A 13,548-nucleotide genomic window follows, 5' to 3' on the forward strand; every position below is an offset into this window, starting at 1 on the left:
AGTATGGCCTGCCTCAAGCCTTCCCTTTGAAGTAAGGGACTATGGGAATATCTCCAGGTCTAGTTTGGAGATGGGCTGTAGATGTTCTGGCTTTAAAACTCCAGTTTCAAGGTTGGATTTGGTGACTGAGTCTCAAATTCAGGACTGAGGAAGACTTTGGTCTCTAGGAAATAGGGACTAGAGGCTAAGAGATGACTGGTTTGGGACTGGAGTGAGCAGACAGACCCAGGTGGTTTCTTGCACAGAGGGCTCTAGGCTCCTATTTTAATGGCTGGGAAAAGGCTTGGTCTTAGGTATGGGGTCGGGGTGGGGTCCTCCAGATCCAGGATGTAGATGCCAGGTTCCTAGGATCCAGCTTCCTGTTCTTGTCCCAGTGCCTCGAGAAGCAGTCCCATTGGCGTCCTCTTTAGACCAATGCTCTCGATCTTGTTCTCAATCTTGTTTTTAAGGTTTCTCAGGCGCAGGGAAGCGTGCAGCAGGATCACTGTAGGCAATACCAAGAGTGGGTCAGGGGGGGGCCTTAGCTTGCAGCCCACAATGGGGAATTCCCCCAGAAGCAGGCTCCTGGTGTCCTCAAAGCCATCTATGGGGGGATGTGGCCAGGAAAGACATCCCAGTGAATTGACACTCGGACACTTTAAGGCACTTAACACTGGAAGACCCAAAAAAGGAATAAAGAGGGATGCTCCCAGAAGAAAGGGAGCAACGCCAAGGAGGACACATTTATGGGAGGCATGCCTGTCCTCCAGGTTGTCTAGGCCCCTCTTAACCCAGGAACTAGTGCAGGCCAGGCCTGCTGTTCCAGCATGAGATGGCCATTTCCCCAGCTGTAGCAGGGAGAAGAGAGACTCACAAAGCACCGGCATGGTGATGCAGAGCAGGAAGGTGAAAGCGCCGCCCACGGCCCAGAGAATGAGGAGGCTAAAGGCAAGCACCGCGGCCAGGCAGGCAGCAGGGTGGCTGCGACGGCAGCGGCGCACAGCTGCACGCGTTTCAGCAGCCCACACCAGGATCCCGAGGACCACCACCACTACTAGTGCACTCAGGAGGGTGTGCAGTGGACGAACGTACCTGCAGGAACAAGAGCACTCAGCCTCACCCAATTCTGGACCCCAAGAGTTTTGTTTCCAGAATCAGCATCCCAGCAGTCTCACCAGTCCTGTCTCCAACAAGTCCATCCTCCAGGGAGCCTTTTGAACTCTCAATTCCTCGGCACTACAGTCCTACCAGATCCTCCTATCATCTGCTAGAGGTCCTGGGCTCCCAACACTTCTCTGGTCTTTGACTACAGATGTGCAGAATTTCTTTCTAGTATTCCGTTATCTGCTCCCACCTTCCTCTACTTGCCCTTAACCCTTGCAGATCCCTCTTCCCGGCCTTCAGTCACTACATATTTCTCTTCACGGACATAGGCACCTTCCAGGTGTCATTTCCCTCAAAAGGCCCCTCCACTACCCTGCTTTTCATATATAGCCACCCTCCCACAATTCTAGATTGTCTGTCCTTGGCCTTAAGCTTCCAACAGTAGGTCTTTCCTCTGGACCCAATGTGAGCAGGTCCTCTACAAGCTCCCCCTGTCTTAAACCCTCCAGAGCTCCCATAATCTGCCCCATCACTGAACCTCTTAGGTACTCTCGCATCCCCATATTAGGCCTTCCTTAAATCCGGGTCCACCTCCTAGGCCACATTCCTCTTCAGCGCCCCCAGCCCCCACCCCGCGTTCTACCCAGGTCTTCCCTCCAGACCCACCCCCTATCCCGCCTCATCGACCCTCCTTATAACAAAGATCTGCCTCCTCCAAACCTTCCATCCACGCCCCTCCTATCTTCCTATTCTGCCGAATCCACACTTCCCAATCTAGCATTTCCCCCTTAGGTTCCGCTCTTCTCATCCTCAAAGACCCCCCAATTCTACCCTGTGTCCCGCTAGTATCTTCAGCCAATCGCTACCTCCCTCCCTCACCCGGCCAGAGCGAGGCTGATACAGAAGCAGAGAAGGTAATTGGTTTGGTAGTAGAGGAGATTGTTGATGACGCGGTGACACCATCGCTGTGGATCCCCTGGATCAGGAGCCGCCAGACGCGCAGACCCCAAGACAAAGTCGTCTAGGGTGCGCAGCGGTGGCAGCCGCACCTCCGACATCCTGCGGCTTGATGGACCAGCCCGAAGTGCGGTGAGACTACATCACCCAGTTATCCCTAGCAGTACCGCAAGGCACGTTGGGAAACAGAGTCTAGGCAAGCTATAGCTAACAATGCCGGCATACTGCGCAGCCGCAACATGCACGTGACCAGAAACCACGCAGCATGGTAGCATAGCAGAGGCTGCCGGGAAACCCAGCCTCGCCACGCGGCGTGTAGCTAATAGCTCGAACTTCTCTTCACCCCTGGGTGGGGCACTTTGCAGGCTGTGCGTTGACTCAACGCTGAACAGACTAAAAAAGAATAGGAAGTCGAATCCCAAGCTGGATTCCACTTCCTGTCAAGATCCTAGCCTAGAAGGTCGCTGCTGCTCCTGAAAAAGTATTCCCCACCCTTGAGGTCAAGTCATAAATGCCATTTAAAGGCCTTTTATTCATATACATGACAGAGACTTTCTCCTGGTAACCACTTTTTTTTTTTAAATCCCCAGGTTGGATTAAGACAATCCCTTTGGGCCTCTGAATGTTTTCCAGACTAGGTGGCCCAGGGACTCTGTCCTTGGCCTTCTGGCACACAGAAGTGCTCGGAGGAGGTGAGCAGTTTCTATTTAGACACAGCTGTGCTTGAAGGGAGAGCGAGAGGCCTCATTTAATGCTTGCTGGCTGGGTCCAAGGCCCTCCAGACTCAGTTTGGCCATCGGCTGCTACTGCAGGTTCCTAGTACATACAGCTGCCAGGGCTCTTAAAAGTCATCATCGTCACAGATGTCAAGGTACACGTCAAAGGCTTCTCTGTTGCAGTTTCCGTCAGGAGTGAAGACATATTTGTGGAAGGTCCCATCTACGCAGATGGCTGAGGATTGAGGTGTTGCGAGAGAGGTTAGGCGATGCCCCAGCCACTGAACTCCAATCCTCTCAGGTGTCCCACTGTGGCTTCCTGTCTACCTCCAGGCCCTTGCCCATGTGCCATACCCCCTTCCTAATTATGAGGTGGAGCCACACATTTCCGTTTCCTCCAGCTTCTGATAACCTGTAAAATTCTTTTTAGGTGCAACCTGCAGTCCTTTATCCACCTAGTACCAAAAACCGAGGTGCTGCTGTCACTCACCAATTACAGAATTTACATTCTTGGAAGTATTTCGGCCAAAGGCGCAGATGCATGCTGACTCAGCAGGCACGGTGAAGCTGGCCAGGCTCCACTGAGAGTCCACGTACTGCCCAATCATAGGTCCCACTTTGCCCACACGAGCCAGCCTGTAGGCAGCATGTGGTAAGTCCAGGCATGGCACATGGCCAGGGGGACGGGGACAAGAGAGGATGAGGATACTCACGCAGAGCGGCGGTTAAGACGGGTGTCTTTAAGAGCAAAGATATGGACAGTGCCCTTATCGCTGGAGGCGCAGAGGAAGGAGGAGTCGTGGCTAAAGTTAATGCTGCAAGATAGAGCGATAATAAGGCCCAACAGGATGACATGGGCTGTAAGGTCACCAGCCCACCACACACATCCTGCGCTCACCAGTACAGGGTAGCAGGGTCAGTGCCTCTTCGAAGCTCCACCAGTTTTTCCTTGGACTGGGTGTCAAACAGACGAATAAGGGTACCTTTCTGGGAGGCTGAGGCCACTACAGTGCCTGGCTGGTTCAGGGACACACAGGCCACATCACTCTGATGTGCATTGATGGTGAATGGAGCTGACGAAGTACCAGGTTTTGTGCTTGCCAGATCCTGGAGTAGGAGGGAACAGTTTGGGCTTGGGGGTGATACGGAGGAGAGGGAACACCAGCTCATACAGAGACTCAGCTCGCCCACCTCTCTACCCTTGCCCAGCGGTTGGCTCACCACAAGTTGAAGACTTCCACACTTGTGCCCAGGAAACACAAGCAGTTGCTTCTCCAGGCTTGGGCAGAGGTCACACAGCCCTAAGTTGTGAGGATAAAGTGGGGATGGGCAGGTGAAGAGGAGGCCAGGGCAAGTCTCAGAATGGACAGAGCTGGATGGGGGAGGGCCAGGCTTTAACCCTCCGTGCCATTTGCCCCACAGCAACCTCCCAGGGGTAGGCTTTGCAGTAAAGCTGCACTCTCCACGGTTTGAACAGAGTCTACGTTGCCAGGAGATCCTTGGAGGCCCGGGGCTCACTGCTACACCTCCCCATGTTCTCAGTGAGTGCTTTCTGCTGTCATGTGGGGCAGGATGGGGTGGGGGGGGGTAGGGATAAGGAGCTAACTGTGGGCCTGACAGGGTTGCATCTCTTGCGTAGAGCCCCTCCCCCAACATCTCTGAGTATGTGTCCCTTCTTTCATCTCCTCCTCTTTGCCTGTTCCACAAGCCTCACATCCTTACACCTTACACATGTAGGTCCTCTCACCCTTGGGGTTGTCCCGAGTGTCAAACTCAAACAGCTTTCGAGGATTGTCAGGGAAGGAGTACACATAGATGCGGTTCCTCAGCACAATCACAATCCTGCAGACAGCACACAGAGCACAAGGCCATGAGATGGCAACCGCCAGGGCAGGGGGGTAACCTTACTGTGAGAAACTCCTGCCCCCCCCCACCCCCCCAGTCTTCATCAAGCTCACTTGTCATGGCGCATGCGCACAGCCAGCACTGGCTTGGTGAAGGTGAATTCCAGCACCAGTTTGTCCTTGGAGTCCTTGCCTTCTCGAGCATCGTCCCAGATCAGCACTGCTAGGCAGAGGGGGTAGGTTGGCAAGGCCATGGTTTAGGATGAGGCCGACTGGGTAACACAAGGCCCCTCCCTACTCCACATGGGACCTCAACTGGTATTTCGCCTTTCACTAAATAGTCAATGTGAGCGTCACACAACATAAGCACGTATGAACAAGGGGAAGCAGGCTATCTGAATGAGACCTGATAGACTGTGGCCATATGGTGGGGGACAGGGTCCCCTTCTGTCAGGGGTCTAGGGGAGGGGAGTAGGGCAGAAGAGGGAGCGAGGGTGGGAATGGGAAGAGAGGAGGTAAGGATGCAATCTGAATAAATTATAATTTCAAAAAACCACACGGGTGGTGGTGTCACACACCCTGTCTGAAAAAACAAGCAAAAAAAAAAAAAAGAAAGAAAGAAAAGGCATTCAGAATCATTATGCTCATTTGGAGATAAGGCAATCAAGGCTCAAATGAGCTGAATGTGATCAAAGATCTTATAGACAAGAATAGTTAAGGACTCTCACTCTCTCCCTCTCCCCTGCCCCCTCCGCCCCCTCCCTTTTGTTTTTTCCAGTCAGGGTTTCTCTGTGTAACCTGAGTTCCGCCCTGAGTGCTGGGATTTAAGGCGTGCGCCACCACGCCCGGTTTTCATACCCAGGCCCACAACTTCGTCTGTAATACTTCAGTCTTCAGTTCATACCCTCAGGAGATCTCTGGGATGATTTCTAGGTTTCTGTGACTAACCTATGACAACTCTTGCCATGTCGTGGTGGGATCAACAAGAAAAAACACCTGAAAACAAGATGGTACTTGAGAGTCAAGCTGAGAGGGTGTAGGAAGAGAAGGCTCTAAGATTTGAATACCTATTTTTTTTGTTTGTTTGTATATCCTTGGCTGTCCTGGAATAAGCTTGTTGTCTATCTGGCTTTCAACTCACAAAGATCCACCACGCCTGCTCTTGAATACCTATTAATTGTGTGACCCTGGATAAGTCAATTAACTGAGACTCAGTTTCTAAGAAAAATGAGGGTAAGGAGGCTGGAGATAGATATGGCTCAGAGATAGAATACTCGCAAAGCCTTAGCATAACAAAAAAAGGAAAGACAGGCTAATGGCATTTCCTACCACACAGAATTAGCTGGGTGTGGTGGCGCACACCTTTAGCTCCAGTAGGCAGAGACAGGAGGAACTCTGTGAGTTTGAGCTTTGCCAGATCTACATAGTTCCAGGACAGCCAGGGTTATGTAGAAAGACACTGTCTTAAACAAAGAAAGGAAGAAAGAAAGTAAGTAAGCTGGGCATGGTGGTGCATGCCTTTAACCCCAGCACTCAGGAGGCAAAGGCAGGCAGATCTCTGTGAGTTGAGGCCAGCCTGGCCTACAAAATCCAGGACAGCCAAGGCTACACAAGACTGTGTCTCAAATTAATGTGTTTGCATGTAAAGTGCTTAGAACAGCTATTAGGTTCCCAGTAAGGGCTCCATTGTTGGAACATGGCAAAAGAAGAGATGGGCAATAAGTGTTTTTACAGTGTTGGGGATGGAACCCAGGTTCCTGTGCTTACCAGGCAACTGTTCTACCCCTGAGCTACCCCTCTAGGCCCAGTAAATGTTCCCTTTCTTAAATAAAAATGAAAGGCTAAAGCCAGGTGTGGTGGTACACATCTTTAATCCCAGCACACTGTGAGTTTGAGACCAGCCTGGTCTACAAAGTGAGTCCAGGCAAAGTTACACAGGAAAACCCTGTCTTGAAAACCTAACCCCCCCCCCCAAAAAAAAACAAAAACGGAACCAAAAAAAAAAAAAACCCACTAAATAGTGAGACCCTACATTAATAAATAATAACAGACCAAACTTTTCAAGCTGTAAGTTAAGATCTGTGACTTACAAACTGTGCCTCACCATGGGACTCTGAGGTGCTGACAACTTCATCTGTCAGTGCCTCAGGGTGTATGTGGGAAGGGAGGAATTTGGGAAATCTGGGTCAAGTACAGGATGAAAGCACTTACCTGAGATCTCTGAGAACTTGGGGCTGCTCCCACCACCCACCAGGGCCAGCAGGTTGGATCGGTGCAGCATCTCTACCAGGCCCACGCTGCCTACCTGCTCGTGGTCTGGACAAGGACCAGAGTGTCAGTAGAGGCAGATGCCAATGCCCACATCAGCCCTTCTGCCCACTGCCCCCTACTACAGCCACTCACCCAGATGCCCCTTCTCCATCAGTGGCTCCACATTATAGATACGAACACCCGTCTCCATGGCACAGCAAAAGCAACCTAGGGATGGAAGGCATCAGTCTGACTCAGAAACCTGGGGCTCATAGCCGGGTCTGACCCTTCTTTTCCCTCTTTCCCATAAAGATACAATCATAAGCTTACTTTGGTCTTGGTTGAAACGTAGGCTGGTCACACCTCGAAGTGGCTGCTGGGTCATGGTTCAAGGCTGCCTCCCTAGGCCCAAAAAAGACAGCATTGTGGAAGAGTCCCGGAGTGTCCTCTCTGAAGTCCTACACCTTCTGACCCCCAGACAATTTCTTCTTCCTCACCACTTTACCATTCTATTTTGAGACAGGATCTTTTTTTGGCCGGGGGGGGGGGGTGTGTGTTGGTTTTTCAAGACAGGGTCTCTCTGTATTAGCCCTGGCTGTCCTGAACTCGTTTTGTAGACCAGGCCGGCCTCAAACTCACGGTGATCCACCTGCCTCTGCCTCCCAAGTGCTGGGATTAAAGGTGTGCGCCACCACGCCCCACTGGAGATAGGATCTTGCTGTGTAGCCCTGGCTGTCCTGGAACTCCCTATGAAGCACAGGCTGGCCTTGAGTTCCCAGCAATCCTCCAGCTTCCACCTGCTGAGTGATGGGATTATAGGCGTGTACCATAACGCCTGCCTTCCTCCCCATTTTCATACTTTTCCTTGCCAGACTGCAAAAACCAAATACAAGTGGAGGGTACCTCAGAGTATCTGTTCAAACCAAGACCACTGGCCTATAATGACACAGAGTCACAACTGCCATAAATACCAACCATTATGAAACCTGTCAGGAAGTAATGGGGCAGGGCATATCCTGTGATACCTCCTCACTCCCAGCCATTCTTGACTCTAATGTCTGACATGACCTCAAACTTCTTTTTACTAGCATTTCATCGTCACACCTACAGACAACTCCACTGTCCATAAATAGGGGCACAAGGGCTAAGGCACCTGCATCTCTGTGAGTCCCCTCCTCATGCTTTTCTAACTGTTCCCCGCCCCAAGACAGGGTTTCTCTGTGTAGCCTTGGCTGTCCTGGACTTGCTTTGTAGACCAGGCTGGCCTCGAACTCACAGAGATCTGCCTGCCTCTGTCTTCCAAGGGCTGGGATTAAAGGGGTGCGCCACCACATCCGGCTGCTTTTCTGCCTCCACGACCTCTCATTTATACCCTCCCAAGAAGCACACTTTCTCCAAACTCTTTTCTCATATTGCTAACTCTGATCATTAAGGCAAGCCTGGGAACTCCCTCCACTCCCTCTACTTAAGTCCTGAAAAGGCACCTGGCATTCCTTTGACATTCGAAATTCTTCACACTTGAGGCATTCCATTCTCGGTACTCTCTACCCATGACTCCTGAGCTGACGCAATACTTAGGAGCCCACTCTCCCAACAAACTGTTCCTTTCCTTGCCACATTATCTCCTGAAGCTCCTGCCCTAGGGCACAGCTCCCCTCTAAAGACCTTCTCCAAGGACACACCACCCAAAAACCCGCTTAGGAACACCCCAATCTACCAATGTAGCTGCTGTCTTCCTGCTCTAAAAGCTTCAGCCTCTTCTCAAACCCCACCACTCCAAGACCTCTGTCTAGGCGCACCTCTTACCCATCCTCTAAGATCTCAAATCTACATCCTCTGGTATAAAATCTGGGTCTTGCTTCTATATAAGCCATACTTTGGATAGCACTAGCTTCCAAGACCCCTTTTGAGATCTCCGATCCAGATGCCCACAGTAACCAAGAACACTTGCTGAAATGCCTCACCCTCTCCCAAAAGTCAAGTTCCTTTCCATGACAGCACCCAGCCACCCATCACCTGTCAAGACCTCTAGTAGAAACACCCACCGCATGACCCTGACCAACCCTTGGATCGTGATCCAGGTGCACGTCGCCTTTGCAGACTTGATCTTCACCCCTCCCCGACCCCTACCCTAGCCTTTGGTGCCGCTGGCGGCACGAATTTCTGACCTCCGGGCTTTGGTGCCCGGCTCGGCTGTTTACATCAGGTCTTACTTCCGGAGGAGGAAGCCTGTGACCGGAAGTGACTCGTCCTGGGCAGAAAACCTCGCCACGGTTTTCCTCGCCCAGTTCGCGGACCTGTGGAACATCCCGAGCAATAGTAGAGTACTCCAAGGGAAGTTCCGGAAGGAGAATGAGGGTCGATTGAGGGATTGGAGGCACAAGAGACAGCCTAAAGGCAGGACTATCTGATGGAACCCGGAAGAGAGGGCCTGCCCCGCCCTAAACGGAAGCAGGCCAAGCGTTGAACTCGTTACTCCGCCGAGAGATAGAGGGGTGAACCTCCCAGGCTAACGAGTTAGTCCTCTGAGTTGGGCTAGAGTGGCTATCAGATGTTTGTTTACTTTTTGGCTCTGGGCCGGGCGTGGTGGCGCACGTCTTTAATCCCAGCATTTAGGAGGCAGAGGCGGGTGGATGTCTGAGTTCATAGGCCAGCCTGGTCTATAACACGAGTCCAGTACAGCCAAGAGCCAAGGCTACATAGAGAAACCCTGTCTCGAAAAACAAAAAACAACTACCTTGTGGTTCTGGAAGCTCCTAGCAGGAGGATAAAAGATCTTGAAAGTTGAGCTCTCTTTGGGCGCGGGAAGATGCAGTGTGATTTTAGTGTGTGTGTGTGTGTCTCCTAAATGCTGAGATTAAAGGCGTGCACGACCACCCCCGGCTGGGATTTTACTTTCTTTTCCCCACCCCATCTCTAGCTCTGTTTATTTACAAAACGATAAATACGTTTTACGGTAAAACATGAGTCCTCCGGGCATTTTTGCCCACACCTGTAGTCCTAATACTTGGCTAGCAAGAGGACTAGGAGTTCAGGGTTATCTTGTGCTACATGAGAGCCTGCCTTTTAAAAAATGCCACAAGTGGGTAAAGCTTATCATAGAAACGCAAAAGGCTCCAAATTACACTCTGGGAACATTAGAGTTTTGAGGTAAGTACATATGCATGTACAGTTGTGAGAAACAATAAATGAGTTGGGCCTGATTGCTGAGACAGGATCCAAGATCGGAGAATTTGCGCCACCCTCGGTTAAAAAAAAAAAAGAAGAAGAAAAAAGAAAAGAAAGAAAATCCATAAAAGGAAAAAGAAGAACGGAGGTCACCTTGTATTTACCATAACCAGTTAAGGCTGTGGTTTTGTTTGCTTTTAAAAAAATATTTAATTTTAATTTATGTGCATTGATGTGAGGGTATCAGATCTTTTGGAACATGAGTTATAGACAGTTGTGAGCTATCATGTGGGTGCTGGGAATTGAACCCAGGTCCTTTGGAAGAGTAGACTGTGCTCTTAACCACTGAGCCATATCCCCAACCCCTTGTTTGCTTTTTTAATGCTTTATTTTCTTTATTTTTTTTTTTTTTATTTTATGTGCATTGATGTTTTGCCCACATGTATGTCTGCGTGAAGGTGTCAGGTACCCTGGAACTGAGATTACAGTCAGCTGTGAGTAGGTGCCATGTGGGTGCTGGGAACTGAGCCCTCTGGAAGAGTAACTAGTGTTCTTAACTGCTGAGCTATCTCCAGGCCTGAGATTCTGTTTTTTCTTTTTCCCTTAATCAAATGCAATGTGTTATCCTTCACTGTTTTTTTTTGTTGTTGTTGTTGTTGTTGTTGTTCATTTTTAGCACAGGCTAGATCCAAACTCTATGTAGCACAGAATTGGGACTTCCCGGCAGGTGGGCATCCATGTAAGAACTAACCAGACCTGACCTGCTTAGCTTCCAAGATCAAACCAGGTTGAGCAGTTCAGGGAGGCAGGGCCATAGATTGTAACTACTTCTTACTGTTTTGTTTTGTTTTTTGAGACAGGGTTTCTCTGTGAAGTAGCCCTGGCTGTCCTGGAACTCACTTTATACACCAGGCTGGCCTGGAAATCAGAGACCCACCTGCCTCTGCCTTCCCCCCAAATCAGAGTTGGGAGCAAGGAAATGTCTCCATGATGGTTGGGCCAGCGATACATTCATGCTGGGTCACTGCTGTTGCCTCTCTTCAGCCCTGCATCCACAGGCGAGCTGCTGAATCCTTCTGAGCCCTGGCTGCCTAATCTAGCAAATGCATCTCAAACAACAGTCCAACACTCTCTTTTATTTTTTCTGTCTTGAACAGTGTGTGTGCGCGCGCGCGTGCGCACTTGTTAATGTGTATGTATGGGGACCTGAGGTTGACCTTAGGAACTATTCTAAGTCACTCCTGTATCTTGTTCATTGAATTGCAAGATATCAGGCCAAATTTAATGCTTCATTAGTGAAAGGAGACGTGTTGGCTCTGGACTATCAGTAATAATAAATAAAGGAGATTTATTTACCCCAGGTGGGCAAAGGCAGGGAATAAAAGGCAGATAGATAGAGGAGGAGGGAGAAGGCGAAGGGAGAAGGGGAGAGGAAGGAGGGGTATTTGCCCTGGAGGGAAAAAGGACCATTTGTGGATGGAGGAGACACATGTCGCCCAGATTCAAATGTTGGTTTATAAAGGTACAAGGGGAAACCTTTTGTTAAGACAAGGAGACTTTTTGTTTTGTTTTGTTTTTTGAAACAGGGTTTCTCCATGTAATCCTAGCTGTCCCGGACTCGCTTTGTAGACCAGGCTGGCCTCAAACTCACAGCGATCCACCTGCCTCTTGCCTCCTGAGTGCTAGGATTAAAGGCGTGTGTCACCTCACCCACTTTGACAAGGGACTTTTTGATGGCTGGATTTTAACTCCTTGTTTTTGTTTTTCTAGACAAGGTTTCCTTTTGTTGTTGTTGTTTGTTTGTTTTGTATTTGGTTTCCCTGTGTAGCCTTGGCTGTCCTAGACTTGATTTGTAGACCAGGCTGGCCTCGAACTCACAGCGATCCACCTGCCTCTGCCTCCTGAGTGCTGGGATTAAAGGCATGTGCCACCACTGCCTGGCTGAATTTTGACATTTTTGACAGTTTCGTTTATATGATGAATGTTAGTTGCTCAATCCCTTCCTCATGCCCCTCCCTCTCTTGCTGGAACCCCTTTCCCCAACAAGTCCCCCTTCTACTTTCATGTCTTCTTTTTGCATGTGTGTGTGTGTGTGTGTGCACAGACTCTACGGAATCTAGACTTTCTTACCTGAATAGGGGTGAGAGACGACTTGCCAAGGGCAACTTATCAGTGTCTATATCACTGAAGCAAACCACATCCTCTTCCCCAATCATCTTTAAGTGCCGGAAAGGAGGCCGAGTGCCTCTTCTCTCCTGTTCATGAGGAGATGCTGAAGAGCTCACCTGTGCCAGTCCTATGCAGATGACCACAGCTGCAGTTATGAGTGCACAGGCAATGTCCTGCTCAGGAGACATCTTTCAGACAGGTCTCCCCATTCTCTGACTCTCACACTCTTCCTGCCCCTGCTTTCTTGATGTTTCCTGAGTCTTGGAGGAAGTGATACAGCAGTCCCATTTTGGGCCAAGCACTCCGCCATCACTTCTTCACCAGCTGTGGGGTTCTGCAATAAGAAGCTGCTCAGAGGGAAGCTGGGAAGGGCAGTAATCTCAGATGGCTGAAGTACGGGCAAGCTTAGTTTTCCTTTGAGGCCTTAAACTCCTGATCCTCATGCTGTCGAGGCAGGAGGAAAAATAAGAAGGCTTGGGAAAGAAAGAGCACTTTTAGGGGCTGGAGAGATACTTGGTGGTTAAGACACTTGCTGCTAGCCGGGCAGTGGTGGTGCACACCTTTAATCCCAGCACTCAGGGAGGCAGAAACAACAAATACTCGCCCCCAACCATGTTTTGAGACAGAGGTTCACTGTGTTATCTTAGCTGTCCAGGAATGGCTATGTAGACGAGGCTGGCCTTGAACTCACAGCGATCCACTTGCCTTTCCCTCCCAGTGGAATTAGTTTCTACCTATTTGTCTGTATCTATCTAGCTGTCAAGTTATTATTTATTTACTTCCCATCCCAGTTGCAGCTCTCCTTCCCTCCTCCCAGTCCCCTCCCTCTCACCTCATCTCCCCTCCCCTTCTCCTCAGAAAAGGGGAGGCCTACCATGGATTAGTTTTTAGTTTTACCACCATGCTTTTACTTAGTTTATGTGTATGGGTGTTTCGTTGGCACGTATGTGGGTGCACCATGTGCATGCTCTGCTAGAGTAAAGAGGGTGCCACTTTGTCTGCTTAGTGAGTTCCAGGCCAGCCAAGGATACATAATAAAACCTTGTTTCAAACGACCACCACCAGCAACAAAAATCTGTTAAATAATTAAGCTGATGGACAGGCACCTGGAGCTGGTGCAGCCCATTCTCTATGAATTCATGGCTTCCTGTGCAGAGTGAAAGAGGTCTGACACAGCCAGGTGTGGTGGCACACACCTTTAATCCCAGCACTCGGGAGGCAGAGGCAGGTGGATCTCTTTGTGAGTTTGAGGCCAGCCTGGTCTACAAAGTGAGTCCAGGACAGCCAAGGCTACACGGAGAAACCCTGTTTCCAAAAAAGATAAAACAAAACCAAAAACGAGGGCTGACACCAGAAAGTGT

At 50.0% G+C, this 13,548-nt stretch overlaps 2 protein-coding genes across 4 annotated transcripts; both read right to left on the reverse strand.

The window, feature by feature from the left end:
• Positions 1-226: 226 nt before the first annotated feature.
• On the reverse strand, positions 227-2,207 carry Praf2 (PRA1 domain family member 2). The gene is made up of 3 exons (XM_051142301.1): positions 1,963-2,207; positions 854-1,071; positions 227-484 (listed from the first exon to the last, which is right to left on the reverse strand). Exons 1-3 carry the CDS (start codon positions 2,139-2,141, stop codon positions 345-347), a joined length of 537 nt encoding a protein of 178 aa, XP_050998258.1. The 5' UTR covers positions 2,142-2,207; the 3' UTR covers positions 227-344.
• A 511-nt stretch (positions 2,208-2,718) lies between these two features.
• On the reverse strand, positions 2,719-9,286 carry Wdr45 (WD repeat domain 45). Of its 3 annotated transcripts, none has more exons than XM_051142298.1 (11): positions 8,914-9,286; positions 7,181-7,252; positions 7,004-7,078; positions 6,812-6,916; positions 4,715-4,823; positions 4,504-4,598; positions 3,978-4,057; positions 3,655-3,863; positions 3,470-3,571; positions 3,247-3,392; positions 2,719-2,991 (listed from the first exon to the last, which is right to left on the reverse strand). In XM_051142298.1, exons 2-11 carry the CDS (start codon positions 7,233-7,235, stop codon positions 2,882-2,884), a joined length of 1,086 nt encoding a protein of 361 aa, XP_050998255.1. In that variant the 5' UTR covers positions 7,236-7,252; positions 8,914-9,286; the 3' UTR covers positions 2,719-2,881. The 3 variants fall into 3 exon arrangements, with proteins under 3 accessions (XP_050998255.1, XP_050998256.1, XP_050998257.1); XM_051142299.1 differs by having other exon boundaries at positions 8,896-9,286; XM_051142300.1 differs by having other exon boundaries at positions 4,715-4,820; positions 8,914-9,284.
• Positions 9,287-13,548: the final 4,262 nt, after the last annotated feature.

Source organism: Acomys russatus, chromosome X, assembly GCF_903995435.1.
Source record: "Acomys russatus chromosome X, mAcoRus1.1, whole genome shotgun sequence".
In the NCBI taxonomy this organism is placed as follows: domain Eukaryota; kingdom Metazoa; phylum Chordata; class Mammalia; order Rodentia; family Muridae; genus Acomys; species Acomys russatus.